We start from the raw sequence: 23,687 nt of genomic DNA, 5'->3' as shown, positions 1-23,687 counted from the left end.
ACATTTCGTTAATAGTACTTTCCACAGCCTTAAAAGTTTGGCCAATTAACTCAATTACTTAATTTCTGTACTGTTTACAGATAAATGCGTTTAAGGTTTTGCACAGTTGTCTCCACGTAGTAGAGTCAAACTGTGAAAATCTTTCAGCTAACCTATACCAACTCTCTCTCAAAACTCTCGCTTTAAGTAAAATTTGATTTTGGTAGTACCATCTCAGAAACTTAGTTTTCTCTACCTCACTGCAGAGGAAAAACTAGCAACAGTCTAGAAGCTTTTATCTCTGGATGGCAACTTCAATTCCATCAATCCTCGCTATCCCTCGCACAAGTGATACTTGGCACACTGGAAGGGCTTGTAATTACAAGCAAGAATCACTTGCAATCTTTCTGATCCACGTTAACACTTATAAACAATTATCACTCATCAGTCTTAGACCAGTTTGAGAAGAGCTTCACCTGATACTGGTGTCATTCATCTCTCTACAAACACTGAAAGCACTTTTGTCCTCACCTGTAAGCTGCAGCCTGCTGTCTCTAGCTGTCACAACAAAATCTGGGGTCATGCCACAAACCAGGTGAAGAAACTGAATCAGTTCTGAAAGTAAGGCACCGTGCCCCCTCTTCCCAGAAAGCACCAAGGTAGATCAAGTCCCAGTCTGGATCACAGCCCAGCGCAAACAGCTGCATCAGTAAAGCTATGACAGCAGTCTGCAGGATACCAAAAAGATCTTCGACTCATACTGCTACCAGAAACAACAAACCTCAGCACACGCAATTGCTTTCTCGGCTGGCATATGGTTAATCTGCATCAACACATGGCTGTAGGAAATAAAACAGATTTGCCCAAACAACATTTGGCTTTTGAAGTTTGCCTCGTTCATTGGCACTGCTGTGGACAGATGCCTAGTAGTGGGATTACACAAAGCTGATGCTGTTTCTCCCCTATGCTATCAGGACCATCCTCCCGTGAAGGTTTGCTGCCTAGTGTATTAGGACAAACCAAAGTGAGATCAGACCACCTTAATCAGCTGGGCTGAAGACTGCAGTGACTCGGGAGCTGATTCATAAATAGGTCCAACATCCCTGTCTCGGAGTGAGACTGGGGACAGCACCAGCATCAGCCATTTAACGTTAACTCACTGTCACACACCTCTCAAGACTCCTAATGGGCTGACTGTACACGTTATAAACCTACTAACGCCACTCCTAATGTTCAAGGCTACAGCAGTCACCACGGGCATTGCAGAAACTGATCATCTTATGATGCTCACGGTCCCCCCACAGCAAGCTAGAGACACACAACAGCACAGCACGCTGCAGTCTGCCTCACTATGCTGTCACTGCTCGGCAATTACAGAGAGGAGTTCAGTTTTCCAGAGCTATTAAACAAGTGTCATCAATTCACCCCAAACCCAACCCTCTCTCTCCTTTAAAAACATCAACTATCATTTGTTCTTGCGATGTATTTCAGGGTATTTAAACTTTGCCAAGATTAGAGGCAACACCACCTCCTCGCAGAAACACGCAAAATAGAAATGGTTGTCAGAAAGATCCTCGCCCCTTGCAACATCTTGATGCATGAGGGCACTGCTCCACCGCTGGGCTCAAGAGACCTTATTTGGTGACGGAGACACCCGGTCACCCCGGGAGTTTACTGATAAAAGTAAACAAGTACGGTCACAGTAACCGAGTCAGAGTAACGGTGCTGCAGCAACAAATCTGGTACGTGACTACCAACCTTCACCCTATCACAGGGCAGAGAAAGTTGTTGGCTTTTTGTTGTTGTTTAAAAAACCATAAATGGGAAGTCTTCCAAGATTTACAACAACGTGCCCCTAAACAGCCCAGGGCAGGTCGGCCCATTCCCTCTGTGCACTGTTTTGGGGTGGGTGTGCAATCCGTCATAAACACAGGAGCGTGCACACATACCTTCCTTTTGAATCACTTCTAGCTGATGCTGGAATCCCACTCCCAGTGCCAGCAACAGCAATGCCTCAAGTCCCTCAGACCTAAATTGTCAGCTCCTAAATTTCCGCCAGGCCAGGCCTCCACAGTTCCACCCTCACATCTTCTCAGTTAGCTGAGCCTCTGCCTCAGCTGTGTGAGCTGAAACATCGATATCACCTCCTTTGGGTTCTCCGCACCGGGTAAGCTCATCTCACTAGCCGGGCGTTTACACACCAAACCCCCAGCACCACAACCACTGTACCGACACGTCCAGCCCAGCTGGGCTCCCGTACAAGAATCATCTAGGTTGGAAGAGACCTCCAAGATCACCTAGTCCAACCTCTGACCTAACACTAACAAGTCCTCCACTAAACCATATCACTAAGGGCTACATTTTAAAGACCTCCAGGGACGGTGACTCAACCACTTCCCTGGGCAGCCCATCCAAATGCCTAACAACCCTTTCGGTACAGAAGTTCTTCCTAACATCCAACCTAAACCTCCCCTGGTGCAGCTTTAGCCCATTCCCCCTCGTCCTGTCACCAGGCATGTGGGAGAACAGACCCACCCCCACCTCGCTACAGCCTCCTTTAAGGTATCTATAGAGAGCAATAAGGTCGCCAAACGAGGCTCACGGCCCCCACAGCCTCACACACAGAGCCCCCGGCCCCCAGCAGGCTCAGGCCAGCGCACCGCACTCCGACCACGCGGAAGACAGGCTCAGCCCGGCGCCTGGGGACAGGGCTTAGTGGGTGACATTGGTGGTAGGGCGACGGTTGGACCAGATGGTCTTGGAGGCCTCTTCCAACCCCAGTGACCCTAAATCCTGTGATTCCGGGTCCTTTTCCTTGCTGTCTGCGCCTCCAGCTCCATCTCTCCCCGGTGGTTCCTTCCACAACCTGAACCCAACCCCAGTTCCCCAAGTTTACAGCCCAGAACTGAAACCGAGGTCAGGCACAGGGGGCAACACCCGGGGAGACACCCAGGGGGACACTACGGCCACCCTTCCCTTCCCTTCCCTTCCCTTCCCTTCCCTTCCCTTCCTTCACCCCCTTCCCTTCCCTTCCCTTCCCTTCCTTCACCCCCTTCCCTTCCCTTCCCTTCCCTTCCCTTCCCTTCCCTTCCCCTTCCCTTCCCCTTCCCTCTTCCTTTCTCCCTTCCCTTCCTTTCCTTCACCCCCTCCTCTCCCCTCCCCACCCTCCCAGCACGGACCCCCCCCAGCCCCGCGTCCCCCCGCCCCGCGGAGGGATCCGGCCCCGCGGAAGGATACCCTCCCGGCTCCAGTACACGTCCCCGCCCGGCCCGGCGGCCACCTCCGCCATCTTGAAACAACCGCCACTCCCAGCCTGCTCCCCGCCGCCCCCCCGGCGCTCGCCGCCCATTGGCGCGGCCGGCGGCCGGAAGAGAGGGGCATCCTGGGAAGGGTAGTCCCGCCGGAACCAGCCACCAGCGGTGCCGCGCGGCCGCCGAACTACCACTCCCATGAGGCCACGCGAGGCGCGGGGCCCGCTACGGGCGGCTGGAGGGACTACATCTCCCAGAGCACCGCGCGGCGCAGCGGCGGCTACGGCGGGGGAGGAAGGACAAAAGCTGCCACAAAGCGGAGCGGACACACGGACACACGCCCCCAGCCGCCTCTCTGCGGGGTCAGCATGGAGGAGCGGCCCGCCGGCAGCCTGAAGCCCCACCTGGACAAGCTCACCCTGGGGGTGACGCGGATTTTGGGTGAGTGCCGGGCGGCAGCCGCCGGGACGGCCCCGGGGTGGGGCAGGCAGCGGGGGCGCCGCACAAAATGTCGGCCCCCAGGGGGTGCCCGGCAGGGGCAGGGGCGGGGGGGGTCCCGGGGGGCTGCCCCGGCTCGGCCCGGCCAGGCCCCGCAGGGGGGGGGCATCAAAAATTCCCAGCCTTTCCCACGTCTGTGCCATCGTGTGTGGTGCAAGACAGCGGAGCACACCCCGGTCCTTTTGTTTGTTTGTTTGCTTTTATTCTGGTTCTTTCTCTGTTCTCCCATTCCTCCCGGGAACTGCACGCATTTTTGCCCAGTCCAAAGCATGCCACCGTGTTAATTAGAGTTGCTGAAGTATAAGTTCTGAGGAACACTACCAACCTGTTCAGTTTGTCTTTAACAAAGGGTATCTGGTTCAGAAGGATGCCTTACTCAGTAGTTTGCAGCCCTAGAAACTGTCCTGTATTAAAATATCTTCCTCTGGTAAGTCTCATGAAGCCAGTGGATGCTTTTCCGCCAAATACGACATAAAAGCAGTAAGGTTTTTAACTCTTGAGTTTGTAAAACCCTTTTTCAGAGGATAGAAATGATCGTGTAATGAAACTCGGCCCTTTCAAACAACAAACTTTTGCACATCCAGCAATGCGAGCTTGAGGGCCAATTTTCCAATACCTTTGTGAACAAATGTCATGGCACCGTTTCTGAAAACAAATTGTTCTTTAGACAAACTCTGTATAGGAGTTTTTGTTTGCTTGTTTGTTAAAATTCTAGTGTATGTGGAAGTCCCTGCAAAGCAGGAGATTTCTGAGAAGCATTATGAAGATTTGGGAGGAAGGAAAAAGAGGGACATCTGTTTTCATACCCAGTATGATTCAGTTTCCTGAACACCCATGACTAATAGCAAATTCCAGAAAGTTTGCTTGCTCAGAAGTAAATTTGAATGGCAGGTGTTAGCTGTTCAAGACTGTCCAGAGCAGGTGTATACTTCGCTGTTTGCAGTCTTTATTAGGTAAGAATTTAACTGTTCCGACAGTTTCACAAAGATGCTGACAGTTTATCCGACTTGCAGTAAGTACTAGCATTATCATAAGGATTGGTTCCTGCTTCGGCTTTGTGCTCAGACCGTTACATCAGGTCTTTCAGATTTAGTACTGGAAAGCACTGTGGAAGCTTCCAGATGAAATCTCCTATAAACAGGGTGGAGTTTGCTGTGACCTTAATTCAGAATAGTTTTAACTGGGAAGATTCTCCTGAACTAGTCAAGCTTTATCCTGCATCTTTTCTCTAACTTAGTTGGCTTCCTGATTTCTTCCATCTGGAAGAAAAAGCAACCCAGGGCAGAGTTATCCTTCTCTTCCTCCTTAATATTTAATAGAGCTCCTGTCTGTACTTATACACATCTGTTAAATGTGGTCTTCGGCTCACCCACAGGATAGTTTTAATATAACATTCAGGCTTTTAAGATGGAGTTTCTCTTTCTTTTGATCTTGGATTTGGTTCAGACCTCTTTAGAAGTTGCAGCTCGCTCATTCTTAGACATCTTCCTATGACTGATAGGATATTAAATCTTCCATCATCCCAGCCGAGCCTTTGTGCATGATGAATTAAACATCCCTGCTGTTTTCTTTGATCACAGAAATAACAATTACTCTGTTATTATAATCTCTTAACTTGTTATAAGACTTGCATAGCTTAGAAGGAAAAGGCTGGTTAGATCATTGATTCCACACGGTTCTTTAGAAACAGAATACATATGGAAAGCTTTTGAGCAAGAGACAGATCCCTCTGCCTTGCACCCAACTATTTGACGTGAAACTTGGCAAAGCATCAGAGAGTCTTCTTTGTGTTGGGCCCTGCTCTGGCCTGAAGGATTATCTATGTGACCTACTATTATCATTATTATTATTATTATTGTTATTTGAACTTGGAGTTTGGTTTTCTGGTGCTATGCTTTGTCTTTTAAATTATCTGACAATGTATAAATCAATACTTCCAACTAAAGCAATATTCAGACTTCCTGGAACTGAGTGCTGCTCTTTCACCAGCAGAACAAACAAGGGCAACACCACTGCTGGAATGAAAAGCCCAGAACTGGAGATAAAAACCAAACCAAAGCTCTCTGGTGCCTGCCTTTCCTGTCTAGTGCACTGTGTATGTTTTATCAGAAAGCAATTACAATATGTGTGACTGCTTCGGGAGCAAATACTTTCACTCACAGCAGAGCCGGTCTTGAAAGCCCTGCATAGTGATCATTTCTACTCTACAGCCTTGTGTGCTGGGCTTGCAATTCCCACAACAAGAAGTAAGTAGTCTTTCTGGACCCAATCCAAAGCGAATGAAGTCAGTGGGAACTATTTCAGTTGGCTGTAGATGAAGAAAAACATTATAAAATAATAAGTGCAAGGGAGACTGTCACACACCTGCAAGGATATCACCATGTAGATTAGCATCTTGCATTTATGTAGCATTCTTTCCCATAAAATACTGAGATGATTTTTATAAATGATGAGCTCAGTGCTTGTAACAGATTTGCATGTGTCCAGCTGGGGTTCCAAAGGACCAGTGTTTGCTCATGTGGGTTCCTTCATCGGGATCAGATTCTGCGTGTGTTCAAACCCAGTGCTGATATGTGCCTGTCTTTGAGGAATGTGGTTGTTAATTCATGGCAACGCTGCACAATGTCTTGTGTTAAGCTGAGAACGTCCTGCCCTGCCCGACTGAAACCACAGGGCACACGTGCAGACAGGGATTCAGCTCTTTTGAGTTTGCCCAGGAAGCAATGGCTGATCTTCTTGTTTTGTTTTCCACGAAGTCTCTGCAAACGATCAGACCTTGAATACAAAATGTACGTCTGTATCTATCTGTCTATATATAGATACACGCGCACAGAGGCACTCTTGTTTTTATAAACCCATCAAAGGATGGCATCTTGTGCTGCACTAGGCATCCTCATGCCAAGACACATCGAGTACAATTACAGACAAAAGAAAGCGACTGCTCAGTCACCAGCACAATGTTTGCAGTCATTAACGCCTTTTCCCCAGCTGTCAGTCAAGTTAGCTTGCAAAATTGTCTGGCTAACAGTGCCTGGTGTCACCCGTGCCAGCTGCGAACACGCTCCTCTTTTCCTTTTAGAGACTTCTCCAGGAGTTGCTGAAGTGACATTTGTGGAAAAGGAGCCAGCGGAGCGCCACGCGATTATTTCATGGGAACAGGTGAGTATTTTCGTGGTAATACTACAGCGAGGTTTGTCTGAGTGTACAGCAGCCCATGGAGAGTGTCAAATACAATGGCTACTTTGTGAGACCACCTATTACCAAGTTCGATGCAGAGTGAAACCCTTTTTTTTTTTTTTTTTTGGTAGATCAGGTATTACTCAGTTTTTAGGCTATCTCATGCACCTGTTCTGTTAGAGAAATTTCATCAGTGTGTATGTATTCAGAGTGACACCTCTAAGAAGGAGTCAGCAGCAGTGGTGACTCAGTGGAGAACAGACATCGTTCTGACCCAGGTCTGAAACTATTTTCCAAGATCCTTGCAGGCAAAATGAAGCTCTTTCAACTTACAGCCTTTAAAGGTAAAGGCATCAAGATGGAAAATACCAATGAGCCACAGAGTTCATTCCAGTTATCCCTTTCTCTTTTTAGTCTCAGCTAGTCACTATTTGTCATAGCCCCCACGTCCTCTTTGACTAACAGACCCAATCTTTTTGCCTAAGCACGTCCCACTGCCCGTCCTAGAACACCACAGAGGGCACGTGCTACCTCAGCTCCCTGTTCACTGACCTCACTGCATCAGGCTGTGTGCTCCTGGATACTGTCGTGTGACTTTGGTAGACAGAGATGACATTTTTAGTCCTCTTTTTGAAAGAACATACATTTGTCAGTCCCATATCATGAGAGAATAGCTGGTTTTTAGGTATTTCTCACGTGTTGGGACGGAACGGTTGTAGCTGACTGGCCTTTGGGAAGGAGCATGGCAGAGAACAGAGTTGAGTGAATTGTCCTCCCTCCAACCCTGACTATGCCCAAGTGCACATTATCCCAAACACTGCACTTGTTTCCACTACCTAAAATGACTTCCCCTTTGCCACCTTGCCATTTACAGTTGTTTTCCAAAGTAGTAGTGAAAAATCTTGCACTAGTTCTGGTAGCATCCTATCCCAGTTAGTGATATTTATGAGTAATCGAGGTCAGAATGTATGTGATGGAAACCTCTGTTAGTTACTGGAACTTGTACAGTAGCCCTAACTGTGGTCAGGCAAAAATGTCCAATTTTTCAGGTTCATGTGAACTGGTTCCTGATTTCCTGTAGCTGTTCAGGTGTTGGATTTACAGGGCTGGAAAGTCTGAGGCACCCTGGCTGTGAGCCAGCTCAGGTCTGGGAGCAGCAGAATGAGGTTCCCTCCTATTCCTCTGGAATGGAGAAGAGAGGACTGCTCCTCCAGAACATGTTCTCATTTGCAGGTGCTTCTTATCCTCAAAATTATATCATGTTTGTTCTGAATTTTAACTGTTATTATAAAACCAAGCTTTGAAATGCTTCAGCTAACACACTTTGTTTCGAAGTTGTCAAAACTTCAGCTTTTTTCCCCCTAATGAAGGAGATAGGTAATTGTGGAAATAAGTGGTGAAAATTAAGTAGATACGGTTGGACTGGACTACTAACAACAGTAAAGGAGTTCACTTTGTTTTTTTTCTTCTTGTTTCCAGTTGTATTGATGAGATTTGAAATCTTCCTTGAATAAAAAGATAAAATATGTTTTCCTTTATTTCCTGAGCTGTGGGGATTAAGTCTGATACCTATCACAGTCCACGCAATTGCAGCATGTCCTGCAGCGATGATTAAGTGCAAGGCATTCAGCACCTCACAAGGCCCTTCAGGGGTGAACTTGCACCTCTTTTTTTTCTACAAACTCACTGTACTTGCTTCTCTTGGTATACATATTCATGTTACTTTCATCAGTGTTTTCTCATAGCCACTAGGTGGCAACACTTATGCACATAATCATTTTCTCCATGGCCGAGCTTTTAACACGGTCTTGATGTGGATAGTAGTTTTAATTCCCCTCTACATATTTGGTTAGGAAACTATTTGCAGGCCTTTTTATGCAATGTAGGGAAAAATTGGTTAAACTATTCCCCAAATTATACTCTTCTTTTTCCTAAAAGAATCCCCTCTCTTTTTATTGAGACTCACCAAATACAAGCTCTACTCTTAAGATATATATATTTAAACAGTTTTTCTAGAAGCATTTTTTTTCCAGTCCCATTTCAGTTTTGCAAAGAAAACGTATTTCTGCCACGAGAAAATCCCTGGTATTCTGAAACTCTTGTAAGAAAAATCAGCCTTTTTAGTTATGAATTATTAAACTTGTATTTTAATAATGCTGGCAGCATTTATTTTTTTTTTTTGCTTTTCTCAATCAGCTGAGTTAATTAAATTGGGCTGTGCCTGTTTTTTCCAAGTATTTAACCGGATGCCATGGTGGAAGTTTTAAAATCTTAGAACAGCTTACTGAGCACCAGTCAGCTGCAGTGAGCTCTGTGAGGGAAGGTGAACGCTTTAACAGATTACGGTGCAGTAATACAGCAAGAGAACAGAAGAGATTTTTCCAAGCCTTTCTTTTAGACACAGGCAAGCAGAAAGAGCTGCTAACCTGAAACCAATCCTGAATATTTTGTTGGAAATCAGCACACTCACAAAAATATTTAAGATACATGTTTGTCAGATATTTATGTGGGTAACATCACTTCCCCAAAACTTAAAGCGTTTCAAAATATTTGAATGAAGGCAGGTATTTTTTTCATGATTCCTGGTATTTCAGACCTGTAGAGATGTTATCTTTTCACAAAGAAAGTGAGACAAGCGGTAGAAGGGGGAGTAGAGACAGAATTTTCAGGTCACTGGAGTGCCAGTGCTAATAACTGTATATCCTGCCATGAATCAGTTCCCACTCCTACTACTTGGTTGGCAACTGCCCTGCTACGCTCTACGTGCAGTTCGTAAGAGCAGTCGTGGTACTGAAATATTGGTAGGAGGCACTCCGGTATCTGCAGTGACAGTGTCTGATCTAGATTTCCTTTTTGCCTCAACCAGAGGAGAAATAAGTCACTCAGATCATTGGTTTGCTTTTCAAAAATATAAAATTGCATCTGTTAGGGGGAGCTGGGAGTCCCAGGGCTCAGCATATCAGCAAGGCTTGCAAAATGAAAGAGGTCATTTTGCCAGTTCCTCTAATTGGCTTCCTAAGTGTCCAAGCTGCCCTCAGCTGGCTCTGGAGTACTGATATTCTACAACTCCACATGAGTAATCTTTTGTTTCTTCTTACGGTCTTTGTCTACAAAGGTTTATTTTTCTGTAATAAAATGGAAAAAAAGCCCTCCAGCAGTCTGGGGCTTTCCTGATGTGGACTGTCTTAGGCTGCCAGACGACTCAGAAGCTCTCTGCATGTAAATCCCACTGGGAACTGAGGTGGCTGTTCCTGGCTGTTCTGGAAGCCATCCTCGTCGTGTCTACCATATCTCCTTTTGACTCCAAAATCAGCATGCAGGTGCACAGATCCACAGAGCCTCTTCTTCCCATCCTTTTGCAATGCCCTCCCTCAGCGTTAGGTGAGCCTGCAGTCCCTGGCACCCAGGAGCATGGGATCTGCCCTCCTTCCACCTGCCCTGTGGCACAGCGGGTGGGAGAGCTGCAGACGTGGAGCCAGCAGAACCAGCGCACAAGGAAAGGTACAGTTCTTCAGGCTGCTTAGTGGGGAACGGGCTGGAGGCAGTTAGTGTTTCTGATACAGTATTTTCCTCCTGTGGAGCCTTACAATAATCTGATTTAAAATACCGGCTGCACAACATCATCCTCAAAAGAACTGCCAAATACTGTTCTCTGCAGCAGGGAATCGGGCCCACCCCGGCCCTGTGCCTTTCCATAAGAGGAAGGGACGGGAAATTTTGGGAGCCCCACCGGGATCAGAGTTAAAAAAAGATGAACAGGAAAGTCTCAGTAGGTTACAAAAATTAACCTGTCAGCTAGGGTAGACTGGTCATGAAGACAGGGAGAAAGAAAGGTGGCTGCTGATGTGCTCTGCTACTTGGCAGCCCTGAGAAGTGGCATAAATCCCTTCTTCCTCTCCTCAGAAGTTGGATAGCAATCATTTGGATTTTCAGAGAAGTTTCTCTAGAGCTATATGCTTTGATTGCTATCCATTTCTTTAGGATATTTGCTTGGGAGGCATTCTTTCAATACTGATTTATGGGAGTTGCTATATGTCAGTGTTTTAGCTCTGGATCCAGTGTTGATCAGTTCTTGGCAGCAAAGCCTCCCTGTTTCTAATATTCTCTATCCTCAGGGGACTGTGCCTTCTTGGGAGACTATTTGGGGATATTATGGTCAATAAACAAAAGAAATAGACCTCACACACCATATTGGGCACTTGGGATGTTCTGTTTTATGAGCTGATGAGTGTAACCAGATGACTGGGATGAAAACGGCTGTTTGCCAGGGCTGTGGTTAAGCAAATTCTGGCACGTTTTTAGGAATATTGTATTTTATGGGGCTGGAGATCACAACCCTGGAAACTACCAGTTGAGCAGGGGGAGTATAGCTGCTAGAGATGAAGCCTTTTTTGTTATACAATAATGGCTTGTTTCTCTGCTGTCAAAAAAAACACTGTTTTGAAGTCATAGAGTCATGTGGCTAAGCGTAATATGACATACTAGTCAGTCCCTTCTGTCAGATGGGAGAGAAAGGTATTAATAAAGCTTTCTAATCTGTTTTACCAGATCTGCTGTTGTACAGCATTTCCCACCAGCATTTGGAAAGTCAAACAAGGGGACATGTTTAGGAGAATCCAAAGTGGGGAGGGTGGCCAGCTGGAGAAACATGCACGTGTAGCTGGTTCCTTCCAGAAAAAGGAGGATTCGGAGTAGAAGGCCTTTCCAGACATGATTTTTGTGCATGGACCTGTCATCCCAATGGATCCGGTTCTCCCACTTACAGAGAAACACCCACCAAAACCAAGAGAGCTGTTCCCATATATATCCCATATATATTTTTTCTGCTGGGGTAGATCAGTAAAAAGAGGGGGGGGGGGGGTAAAGTGCTATGTAAACATTTCTGCTCTTCTGAGGCTTTGTAGCAGGACTGTCATATTTTCTTCATAGTGTTTAAACCTAGTCACTGTGCTTACAGCTACAGCTTGAAATTAGAAGTGGTGAAAGTACAGCATGAAACTATAAATATTTAGTGCTGAGGAGAACCCACAGAAGAAGGTGTGTTTGTTAAAGGCATTTGAAGAACTTCAGATATGTCCATGTGGTTTAGTAATCTTCTGAAACTTACCACCAGGCCATCAGCAGGCTCTTATCAGATGATCTTAAGTTCTTCTCAAAGCAAAGTTTCTGTGATATCAGATTCTCTGCTTCAGTAGCTGTCACCTCTGGAGATTTTTGCAAGCTGGGTTTGGAAAACAGTGTTAGTGACAGGCTGCTGATGAGCCGAGTAAAGCAAAGTGCCCTCTTGCAAGCTGCAAAGCCATTAGTATCTAGGACTTGTCAGTGGTCGGCTGTAGGCATAAATGGATATGCCCAGAAAGTGCGTTATTTAGCACACAGGAAGCTCGGGGGTGAAATACAGGTTCCTGCATTGTGTATATGCCACAGCTTAGGGGACAGGGACTGTAACAACTCAAAGAACAGGACTGTGCTTCAACAGCTGGGGAAGGGATGTGGACAGGAGGAGGCCGGAACCTTTCCTTCCTCGTACCAGTCAGTGAAGACCAGAAGCCAGCACAGCAGCTAAATGCATGGCTAGGAGGTGGCTTCTGCTGGATAGAGGCGTTGAGGAATAATCTGGGCGGGTAACTGGGTATGCACAGGCTGCAGACGTGGGGAAGAATCTGATCACTGTTCTGAGGATGTTACAAATCCAGTCCCAGCAGAGGGATGGTGTTGGAAAGGTGTTAGTGTGACACCTGTGTTTTCTCCAAAGCAATTCTGTAGCTGCTCTGAAATTCATCCAGGCTTCTGAGGCCAAGTTATGAATACCTACTTGAATAACTTCTGGATCTGTGGCATGATACGCTTATATGGGGGACAGCACTGCTGACCTTTAAATGCTCTTAAAGTTTGTATTTTTGTATTTTCTTGTTCTGAGTGTCAAACCCACTGCACAAAGAGCAGGCCATACCCAACAGGGTATCTTTTAAACTGGCTTAATGAAAGAAGTAGACCTCTTTTTTTTTTTTTTTTAAAGGCTGGAAATCGCATCACAGAAGCACTTGAGTCATCGGATATGCTGTGTTGCAAATCTCACGTTATTTGTTCATTTTCCCTGTAAATGGTGGCTGCCTGAGTCCTGTAGTTATGTACAGGTCTCAGATACATGTCTTAAAGAAGTTGTCTGTCCTTCTGGTTTAATGCTAGAGTTTGACCCCCAAAGGGTTAATTTATGTCTTTGTTTCTGAGAAGGTTTAAAAGCACTGAAAAGGGAGAATGACCACAAGTTGCAACTTGGAGATTCAGACTGCAGTTAGGAAAACTTTTCCTTAAGGAGGATGGTGCAGCTCTGGGACAAGTCAACACAGAAATTTTGGAACTAGTATCACTGGAGACTTTAAAGATTCGTCTAGACACACACAGTTCATCTTTTCAAACTTCTTAGTAATTGAACTCTTGAGTTTTTGGGTCCTATTCTCATGGAATCTTGAGTTGATGCTTTAAAAGTGAACTCACCTCAACCTTTTATAGACTTTTTTTTTTCACTAAAACAACTGCAGACGAAGCAACCAGTAAGTCCTTTTACCATACACAGTTGCCTGTCTTCTTAAAACTGACATGCTTCTGTAGCGTTTCATTTTGTGTTCTTGCCACATCAGTGGGAGTGAAGGGTCACTGGTCTGCACCCTCTCCTGTCACCAGGAGCAGTACCTGCAGTTGACTATAGTTCTGTAAGCTTCTTGTTCTGAGGATTAAGCCTTTATCCTCCCTCCTTCATATTTGTTGCTTGAGTGTTCAAGTTAAGAAAGGCTTCTTCCACAGCAAAGATATGCATAGCAGAAGGATCTTGTGTCTTAGAAACACTCTTAGCAGCTCAATGCAAGTGCCTCTTTCACTGTTGGCTTGGAAGGAGGCACGCTTAGGAGTCCCAGCTCAGTGCCAAAGTTTGGTGGGATGAAACCAGGCCAGCACATTTGTGAGACTGGCTCTTTGTGTTTTCGCACGCATACTGTTAAGTGAAATGTGAAACCAGCTTGAGTATGGGCAACTATTGAGTCTATGCGTCTCTTGCCTACTTGGAATTGAAAGCGAAAGCTCTCAGAAGAACAGATTCTTTGTGCTACTATTATTCATGCTTTAGTGAAGCAGGTAGGTTTAGTCTGCTTTCACTCAAAGCAAAACTCTACTGTTGAAAGCGATGAAGATGTGTGAAGAAGCTGGTTGTCCTTATATCTGTGATCCTGGAGAAGCGGTTAGTATCACAGGATGATGGGTTGTCTCATTCGGGGAGCAATCTGTAATCACCTTGTGATGATGGACTGCTCTTTGTGAAATTTGTTCTCCTCATCTTCGCTAATACAGTAGCACAGACTCAAGAAATGTACAGTTTTCTCTCAAGTTCTAAGGTTGATATATTTGACCTGATTTGAGTCATCTTGGAGTTGAGCAAAACATTTGGTGGCAAATATTTCTGTACTAATATTCAGTTGCTCTTTGGGTTTGAGGCATGTTCTATATTTCCCCATAACACTTGGGGCCTCTTGTGATTTGCAGAAAAACTCCTGCATACTGCCAGAGGATTTAAAGAACTTCTATCTCATGACCGATGGCTTCCAGATGACCTGGAGTGTGAAAACCGATGGTGAGTCCATGTGTTCCTCTCTCCTGATACCCTCATTTCTTTGCAGACAGTCTTTTCTGTGCAGAATCTCTTTAGTTTCAAACTTTCTTTTTGCATTCAACACACGTCAGCATCGTGCGTTAGTCTGAGCAAGAGTCATGCACACACACAAAGTCATTTTGAATGAAAAATTAGCACCATTCCTTAACTTGAAAAAAAGAAGTACTCTGTCTGCTAGACAGCTTGATCAGTCACTAGAAGACTGATCTCCGATTCAGTAAGTGAGTGCAGATCTGCATTGTATTGTAGGCTATTTTAGAAATGTCTTGGTGAAAGGAAAAAAAGTATGAGTGCACATCAGAAGTCCCTTTCTTTGCAACAGGGCAAAACCTATTGTTTGCGTGTGCTGGACTTCTACAGGAGAGATGTACACTAAACACTGTCTAGAAACCAAACAAGAATCAATGACATAAAAATTGTTCTGTAATACACTGGCCATCTATCGACATCCAGATTTAGGTATGTTGTTTAAATCTAGTACCTGGACTCCTTCTGTGGTTCGTGGAGAGAGAAGCAGCTCTGGCACATTATCCTATCATAAAGCAGTAAGAGGAGTCACCATCAGAAAATGCTGCTTTCTCATTAGAAATGTGTGTGTTTATATATATATATATATATGCAATCCAGAGAGACCTGATATGTGCACTCATTTTAAAATGGCAAACTGAATAAAAGGCCAGAATTGGGACCTTGTGTTGACAGCATAATCCCTCTCTCTTCTTCCATTTCTGCAGTATGAGGAAGGGACTGTCCTGCCCTACCACATAAACATGTGAATTACATATTGGAGTATGAACCATAATGAGTGCTGTAGAAAATTCTTCACATCATTAGTATCTTCAATGTCTCTCCACTCCATATGGTGGCTTTAATCTGAGAAAAATGAATCTACAGAAGTCATCTGACTGTTCCCATCTATGAGCCAGAAAGAGAGAGGCTGTAAAGATCATGACAGTTATGAAAGATGATCTGTCTTCTTAGTTAGTTACATCTTTACCCTACCCAGTTAAGATGGAACATATGATTTATTTTTTTTAAAGTTGTTTTCCTGCTTCTCACATAGTTCTCATTTCTCTGTTAATAGAAGCCAGACCAGTCAAGCACCTGAGCAGAGGTCACACAGTTTACATTAGTCAGCCACAAAGACAAGACCTTGCTGTGATAACAAGAAATAATGCATCAGGGCATTGCCTTACACCATACATACCAAGATTATCACCAGCCTCCAGAATTGCAAGACCTGAGCCTGATTCTGGTTTCCACCAGCTGAAGTCCATTCAGTGGAATTATCTCTGGAGTTAGTGGCAGAAGGGAGAGCAGGACCGAGCTTCATTATCTGTCCTTGTTTGGCAAGAGTTGGGCACACTGAGTTTTCTCTTGGCTCTTGTTATCTTAAAGCCAGGTTGTCAGATTGGGCTGTAGACACTGCTGGCATCAAGAGACATTCTCAAATACAGGAGTCTTCCTCACAAAGTGGGATTTCATTTCAGGCATCAGGGCTGTAGCACCAGTACTGAACTCCCATCGTGTTTCAAGTGGGATTTAGTGTTTCATGACCTCTGAATAATGTGGTACAAAAAGCACAAAAGCGCACAGAGACCAAGCAGCTCGCGTAACTGCTTTGTTTGAGCAAGCCTGATCTGTGCCTTCTGAGGCCTTTCATGCTGGCACGTGGCTGAATGGCTGCTTGTGACCTGATGTCCAGTGACAGTATTGGTCCTCAGAAGGAGACACATGTGGCAAGTCCTCAAACATTCACTCAGGAACACCAACATGTCGCCACACTGTTGAAAACCGGTGTTGGAGCAGGATTCGAGAGGGTGCACCCTCAGCAGATGGGGTGTAGAAGAGGGCAAGCTACCCAGTGCATTGTAAATGGGTGGGGTGGTTCCTTGTAGAAAGGACTGCAGTAGGGAAAAGAGTGTTGTGGGGGTGGCTGTAGCTAGCCAGGATGTTTAAGAGCCGATTTCACAGGACTGGGCTAACCGCTGCAACACGGGCCTAGTCAGCAGTGCGGTTCTCATGTGCACAGCTCTGAGGTGGTGCCACATGAGTACCACTTCCTTTCTATTCCAGATAAGCAGATGAAGTAAATAAAGGCCTCTGAGTTGAAATTTCCTTGGTCCTGCAGTGGAGCAAGAGCTCATGACCTGGTGCTGTCTGAAAAAGCCCAATTTTCACTCTTATGGAGCCTGGCTTGGTTAAGTGTACAGGCCTGTTGGGCATATGCATCTCTTCTCCCTACTCTGTTTTAGAAAAGATTGAGTAGATATTTGGAGAAAAAGCAGTACCTCCTATGCTTTCCTGACATTGAATGTAATTAATGATCAGTCTTATTGCAGATACCCCAATGCCTCTGGGCTCCATGGTGATTAACAGTATCTCAAAGCTTTGTCGGCTTGGGGGTTCCTCCATGTATGCCCTGCCTAATGCACCGTGTCTCGCCGACCTGGAAGATGACACAGATGAGGAAGGTAAGGTCCTGTTAACAGGTTGGAATGTGTGCTCTGCCTCATCCCTTTTGCGGTGTTAGGGTACTTTCACCATATAGCATGTGGATGTGGCACCAGAAAAGGTCACTCCAGGTAGATGTTTTTTGTCTCTCCTGGATCATAGCTACTATACCTCCTAGTAGTTCCCTACAGCCTTAAGATGTGGACATGTTGTCTGTAAATCTGACAGGTATCGTTAACTCTGCCAGTTGTTAGTGTTATTTTCATACTCTTTTAACAGTCCATCTGTCCTCCTGTTCTGTCTTTTCCCTTTTTATATATGTAATCGAAACCTCCTCCAGTGATTCAGCTTGTAAAATCTTTGTGTGCTTATGGTGTTCTATGAACAAAAGATAACTGTTTGGTCTTGGTAGTGAAAAGGCAGCTGGATATGCTCTTTGGAATTGGAAAAGCAACTCCGGTAAATACACTGAAGTGTAAGGTGATGCTGGAAAATGTGCATTTCCGGACTGCCTGAACATGCTGGGCATCCTGTGGTTTGGAGAGGGGAAGGAAAATAAAAAAGAAAAGAAAACCCAGACCTCTTACAGTCTAACAAGACTGGAAGAAGTAGGAAGACAAGAACAAAGCCAGGTGTCATTTTGACTCCTTAAAAAAATTGCTATTTGATTTCACAGTCTTGTCTCTGAATTTCTGTAGCTTTTGTAGCTTCTAAATGCAACTGAAATTTTCTTTTGTACATTCCAGTTTGTCGACAGTCCTGGTCTTCTATCCATTGTAGTGAAATGGGCCAGATTCTGCTTCCATTTAGCCACTTAGACCTCCACTGATGCTCTTATAAGGTGCTTTATGAAAAGTTTAAATCCCTGTAAGACTTCTCATCCTGATTTTCACAGAGAACTCTTCAGAAGAGTACAACTCTTGTGTCTCCCTTCTTCTTCAGCAGCATTAAAATTCAAAATTGTATTCCTCAAGATTTACAGCTCCACAGTCCCAAAATGGTCCCATGGAAAGGCTCTGTGATGGTTTTGTGCCACAAGTTTAATGAGAGTCAGAATGTGTGGCTGTTGAGAAGGAGGTGGATGTTACACTGGAATGTAAGAAGAAATGTATGCATCTCCAAGTTAATCAAAGTCTTGCGTCAACAGAAAAAGAACAGTCCTCTCTGATCTTTTCAGAAATAAGAATGTAGGGCAAAAGAAGGAGAGCGGATAGAACGCAATAGAGGACTTTAGCAGCAAAGAGAATTCAGGATCCACCTGGGGAAAACTTCTAAGTGATATCTAAGTGATACAATGCATTTGGGTTGAGCGCCTGGAGACTGTGACATTTCCAGTACTGGAAGAAAAGATAAGGTGCCTGTGACATCCACAAAGCTGATCCTGTGATCCTGCCTTATGCCAGGGAAGGACTACAGGGCAACTTGATGTGTTTCTTTCGGCCATCTGTTTTTGATTCTGTGATTTGTTTTCCTACTGAAGACTTAAAATCTCTCTCTCTTTCTCTCTATCTGGACTTTAATCCTTTCCAAGAAGTATAAATATAATGGTTTAGTTTAGTTCTTCCTCAGCAGATTTATTAATAACTACAAAACAGATTGACTCTTTGCAGCTGAGTCACAGTCAGTTTTCCAAACATGTTTCAAGAAATGTTTTTTTTCTGTTTTCAGGTAATGAAGACAAACCCGAGAAGCCACACTTTGATTCTCGTAGTCTTATTTTTGAATTAGACCCATGCAACGGGAATGGGAAAGTTTGCCTTGTTTATAAGCACGCTAAACCAGGTAAGACTGAAAAGAGCAAAGTTTGCCATCTGTTTTTGCAGATTGTACCTGGGAGCCTCATGTGTAGAATCATCTTACATTTCTGATCTCCTTTGCAATTTATAGATGAACATTTACTGAGACTTCTTGTCTCTGCTGAACTCAGTGGCTACATCATAACAGTGGCTTAGCTGGAACTTACATTTTCTCTCCCTTTTAATGTTTGAGTCTGAGTTTTAACTTAGTATTTCTGTATGCATAGCATACTTACATACTGACCCAGGAAAGCACTCATGTATGACCTGCAAGCAATTATGCTGAAATAATGTGGAGAGCTAGACTTCAGCCACTAACATATTTATGTTTACTTGCATGTCTTAGAAGAATTTGTTTACATTTTGATGAGAAGGGTGTCTGCTTAGAAGCAAAGGATGAATGACAAAAAGGTCCTCGTCTCATTCAAACAGGCTTAGATTGTTTCAGCCACCATGTAAGTGGATGCAGAGCCCCCAGGTGCTAACTAGGTCAAAATTTGGTGGCAGCAGGTTGAAAAGCAGGGTGAAAGATGTAAGCTGAGCTGTTCCTTCTGAAAGGTACACAGACAGTTGTTTTCAGTCAGGGATCAGTGAAACATACAGGTCACTTGTCAAGTAGCTGTCATCTGTCAAAGTACACAGGTCACTAGGTGTGTGTGCACGTACGTGCATGTACACTGTGTGGGGGTGTGCAGTTGGGGGATACCTGTTCTTAAGAAAAAGGCCTGCGGTTGTTATCTTGTGTTTTGATTGGGTGTGACTTGAACTCCCAGGGCAGAAACTTCTTACCTGTCATCTTGCTTCCAGTGGTAGTGATTTCAGCACACGCTGAAAACCTGGATAATCTGGCCAAGGAGAGGCAGCATTGTTTATAAGTATTGATGTCGGCATAGGAGGCAGCGTGTTTAACTGACAATTTTCATCACCTGTTTCCCAAGAAAAATCTCTTCTTTTTATGCTAGTAATCGGATGGTGGTTTCCTCAAAGGATGTTGCCACCAGAGAAGGATTTTATCACCTTGGAAAGATTTTGTAAAATGTGTTTTTGTTGGCAGTACATGCTCTCCTATGACTTCTGGACTCTGGACTCTACACTCAGTAATCCAGATGACTGACAATTCAGTTGTTGTTTTTATTTTGCAGGGCAGATAAATGTTGGCTATAATAATGCTTGGAACTTACACTGCAAAGTTGCTGTTGTCCAAGTGTTTTGAATGTAGAGTGTCAGTCCCGAGTTGGAAAGAAATAGAATTGCATCCATTTTACAGCAGGGAAAAGTGACTGTAATGGCTATTGCATGATTCTGGGAGCAGAACCAAGACCTTTTCAGCGCCCATGCTCTTAACCATTAAACCACACTCCCTCTGGATAATCACCTATGTTAGTCAGGGACGCTGTGTTTTAGAAGGTGCAACTTTTCCCATAAGTATGTTTTGTCTCTCCCACTTGACGTTGGGCCAGGGGTTGATCTCCTATCACCGCAAAGCAACAACCTAGTTTGTTTGGTTGGTTCTAGTTGTCTCCCCAGACACAGAGATATGGTTCCTGGACAGAGCTCTGTATTGGCATTTCCTCACCAAAACCTTCACAGCCTACTACCGCCTGCTCATCACTCACCTGGGTCTCCCACAGTGGCAGTATGCCTTCACCAGCTATGGAGTGAGCCCCCAGGCCAAGGTAAGGATTTTTAGGATTTAAAAGGATTTACCCTAACCCAGCTTCCACGTTGTGTGAGGTCAGGGAATAGAGCTGATACTACTGCAGAGCACAGCACGTAAGCCTGGGCAATGTCTGTGCACGCTGTCAAGGCCTGGCACGTCTTGGTGAGCATCTTCCTCTTAACCCAGACAAGGCAGCTGTATTACCAGCGTGACATTCCTTGGTCTCTGCTTCAGCTCTGTGCGTGCACAGAAACAATTCACTAAAATCACTGCCGACTTCCCATCTATCAATGGCTGCAGAATTTGTCCCTGTGTTTCTGGTGTCGTCCCCGTCACACTGTGCTCTACTTTATTAGTCAGGGCTGGGTGCGTGGTACATTAGCATGTGTCTGTGCTCTGCCTTTTTGTAGTTTTCTTGCTAGAACATTTTATTATATTCACAAATCTTGGTGAAATTATTCATATATTCCCTAATCATTTGCAGCCTCTGTTAGTTCAACTCCTCCTAGTATGTTAACCATTACCATTTGTGAAGGTCTTTAAGGATGGTATATTAGAGCCCTCTTCCATTAAGCAATACATGAACAGATTGCTGTCTGCATTTTGGTATTGATTTTCTGCTTATCTTGTTAAATACTTTACTGAGGATGGTGTCAGTGGGACTTGTAGTGCTATAACCCCTACAGTTTCATTTCCCGACTTCATCAATGGGAAATTGGTAGGAAAAACGCTGAGAGATGGGAACTTCAGGGCATAATGGTGTGGGGGCATATGGGAACAAAAAAAGAACAACATTGTGGTCACTTCTAGACATAAAATCAGGCCGAAGAGAAACAAACACAAAATCCTTTCTGTAAAGAGTTTAAAACAAAATCAGCAACATTGTATGTGCAGAGAGGGTGGGAAGCTAATTTTTGGGAAGTGCAACTAGTTTGCACTTCTGCATTCCAGTTTTTTAATCTTTTCTGCTTCTCTGAACCTAAATAAAAGTGGTTTAGTTTCTCCCCTCCCTTTTACTTTTCCTCCTGTGGTTTAAGTCAGGAGTTGCTCCTGATAGGAGTTACACTGCAGGATAGGTAGTTTTAGGTTTGTGTCTGGTTCTCCTCTTCCCTGTCTGGAATGTGGGGCAGCTCCAGGGTTGTAGCTGTGTCTTGCGTATCCTTATCACAGGGCACTCTGCCTTGTCCTGTAAACTGCTAACTGTTATGTGGTGTATGATTAAAATCAGGGCTCTGGGGTGAGGAGGAACAGGCAGAAAATGTCTAATTGCAGTTTGATTTTTAACCTCCTCCTTCCCCACCATCCTGTCTTTCAGCAATGGTTTAACATGTATAAACCTATAACCATCAACACAGCTCTCCTCTCTGAAGAAGCTGATTCCTTTGTGAACAAGCTGGACCCCAACAAGGTATTTAAAAGCAAGAACAAAACGCCAGTGATGAAAAAGAAACCACCCTCCCAGCCAGCAGGGGCCCAAAAGAGCCACACTAGCATGACCTCCTCCAAGACTTCCTCGCTAGTTGGGAATTCTTCAAAGAAGCGAGACCCCCAGATCTGACCCCAACAGCATTTGCAATAAGCTTTGATATGTCCTGATGCAGAGTCTCAGCGATTCAGACCAGGCTCCTTGTGCATGAATAGGTGTGCCCATGGAAAATGCACTGCAGTGTTTGCATGAAATATAACCACGATGTACTTTGACGTGGGAGGGATGTAGTTCCAGGCAACTCTGAGAAAAGCCTTGAGACACTGATTTAATTCCCTCCTGCTACTTGGAGTATGCACTTTTCAGAGGGCGTGAATAAGCCCTTGATGTCGGTGCTCTGTGGGGAAGCTGTTATTCCTGTGCAACTACAGCAGTGAAATGAAAGTAAATGTAAGTCACTGTTACTTTAATGGACCACTCGTGCTGAATTACAGCATAAGGACATTTCTGCCGTCTCCTTTGAAAGAAACCTGTCCTGACCTTGCATGCTATGGGAGCAGGCTGGAACCCACGGAACAAAGAAGTATCTTCCACTTCAGACAGACTCAAACTGCATTTCCCTGTTCTCCTTCCAACTCCTGCTCTGAGATTCACAGTGCAGAGGGACCTGGGGCTTCCATATCTCTGTGTTGGCCTGGCACTTGCTCTTACAACCCAGACCACTCCTTGGCCTTTGTGCCATATATTTTCAGATAATGACATCTGTGTGATGTCCTTTCCTTTGAGCAACCAGAAGCTGCAAGGTCCCTTGTTGCCTCTGCTTTCTCATTTTGTGGGATCTGCTGAGCCAGGGCAGCTGCAGGTGGGTCTGTGGTGTTAGAGTCCTGTAAGCCAGGAGGACCCCCTGGTCTGTTACATGTTCATTTGCAAAGCTGAGCATTCAGCCTTTGTCACTTGTTAATTGGGCAGGATCTGACCACTGAGGGGCCACTGAGATCCTGCAGCCCTACAAGGCCCTGATGCTGTTTTCTGTACTGGAAGTTTTCAGGGTAGAACTGCACTTTAACCCATTCACTGCTGATTTTCAGTTGCGTCTGTTTCCATTACACTTATATGCCATTCTGTCCTCTTAGATATGCTGAAAATGCATGGTAGCAACCAACCCGTTTTGTGCCGAAGCAGGGAAATAAAAGTCACCATCTCCAAATCAGCTTTGATTATTTAAAGAGCAGCATCTTTTATTTATGAAACAGTCATATAATTACATACGACCAAACTACCTCACAGGGTTGTTGTGAGGCTTTTGCAAGTGTTTGTATGGCCTTCAGAAAGATGAAGCCGCCCTGTAAGCGCTTAATAGTATTTTAATAAAGATGTTAATATTTTCCTCCAGAGTGATTAAATATTTGAAGATGCCTTTGGCAGCACATGCGCAAGGATGCACAGTAACAACAGAGTGCAGGCTGGGTTGTTTTTGCTTTAATGCAGTGCAGGATCTCACACACACTGAGAAGAGACAGGTTACAGTGTCTTTTAAGCTGATCCCACCTTGAGCTATTATGAAGTTCCCAGTTTATCACACGGATGAGTCTCTTCATCTGTGAGAACCAGTTGTTCTATTTCCATTGTATGTTCACTGTTCAAAATTTCTGGAGCCATCCAGCCTCACTCTAACATGGTTTGCTGGCTTCTAGCACTTTCCCAGAGACCACTGTCATTGCTCAAAGAGCCCTCCAGGGCTTGCCTGGCAGCTGTCCTCTGCCACCCCCCTGCACAAGAGAAA

At 44.8% G+C, this 23,687-nt stretch overlaps 2 protein-coding genes across 12 annotated transcripts in view; one reads left to right on the top strand and one right to left on the bottom strand.

Annotated features, from left to right (window-relative positions):
• KIAA1328 overlaps window positions 1-3,430 on the bottom strand; it is a gene marked incomplete at its 5' end in the record, with an annotated part of 172,860 nt that extends 169,430 nt beyond the window's left edge. For 5 of the 10 annotated variants that reach the window (XM_083817665.1, XM_083817667.1, XM_083817670.1 and 2 more), the window contains one exon: window positions 3,217-3,430. In XM_083817665.1, coding sequence (XP_083673791.1) covers window positions 3,217-3,430 — 214 coding nt within the window. Of the gene's footprint in view, window positions 1-510; window positions 1,473-3,216 lie in introns of those variants that run through there. The other 5 variants (XM_083817668.1, XM_083817671.1, XM_083817673.1 and 2 more) reach the window with 3 other exon arrangements.
• Window positions 3,431-3,453: 23 nt separating this feature from the next.
• TPGS2 (tubulin polyglutamylase complex subunit 2) lies at window positions 3,454-23,289 on the top strand. Of its 2 annotated transcripts, none has more exons than XM_083817680.1 (7): window positions 3,454-3,671; window positions 6,808-6,887; window positions 14,442-14,529; window positions 16,911-17,042; window positions 18,691-18,804; window positions 20,334-20,494; window positions 21,794-23,289. In XM_083817680.1, exons 1-7 carry the CDS (start codon window positions 3,599-3,601, stop codon window positions 22,034-22,036), a joined length of 891 nt encoding a protein of 296 aa, XP_083673806.1. In that variant the 5' UTR covers window positions 3,454-3,598; the 3' UTR covers window positions 22,037-23,289. The 2 variants fall into 2 exon arrangements, with proteins under 2 accessions (XP_083673806.1, XP_083673805.1); XM_083817679.1 differs by having other exon boundaries at window positions 3,544-3,671; window positions 16,900-17,042.
• The last annotated feature ends 398 nt before the right edge of the window (window positions 23,290-23,687 follow it).

Source organism: Anser anser (genome assembly GCF_964211835.1).
Source record: "Anser anser genome assembly, chromosome: Z".
Classification (NCBI taxonomy): Eukaryota; Metazoa; Chordata; class Aves; order Anseriformes; family Anatidae; genus Anser; species Anser anser.
The sequence above is the reverse complement of the archived record's forward strand: the minus strand, read 5'-3'. Positions and strand labels throughout refer to the sequence as shown.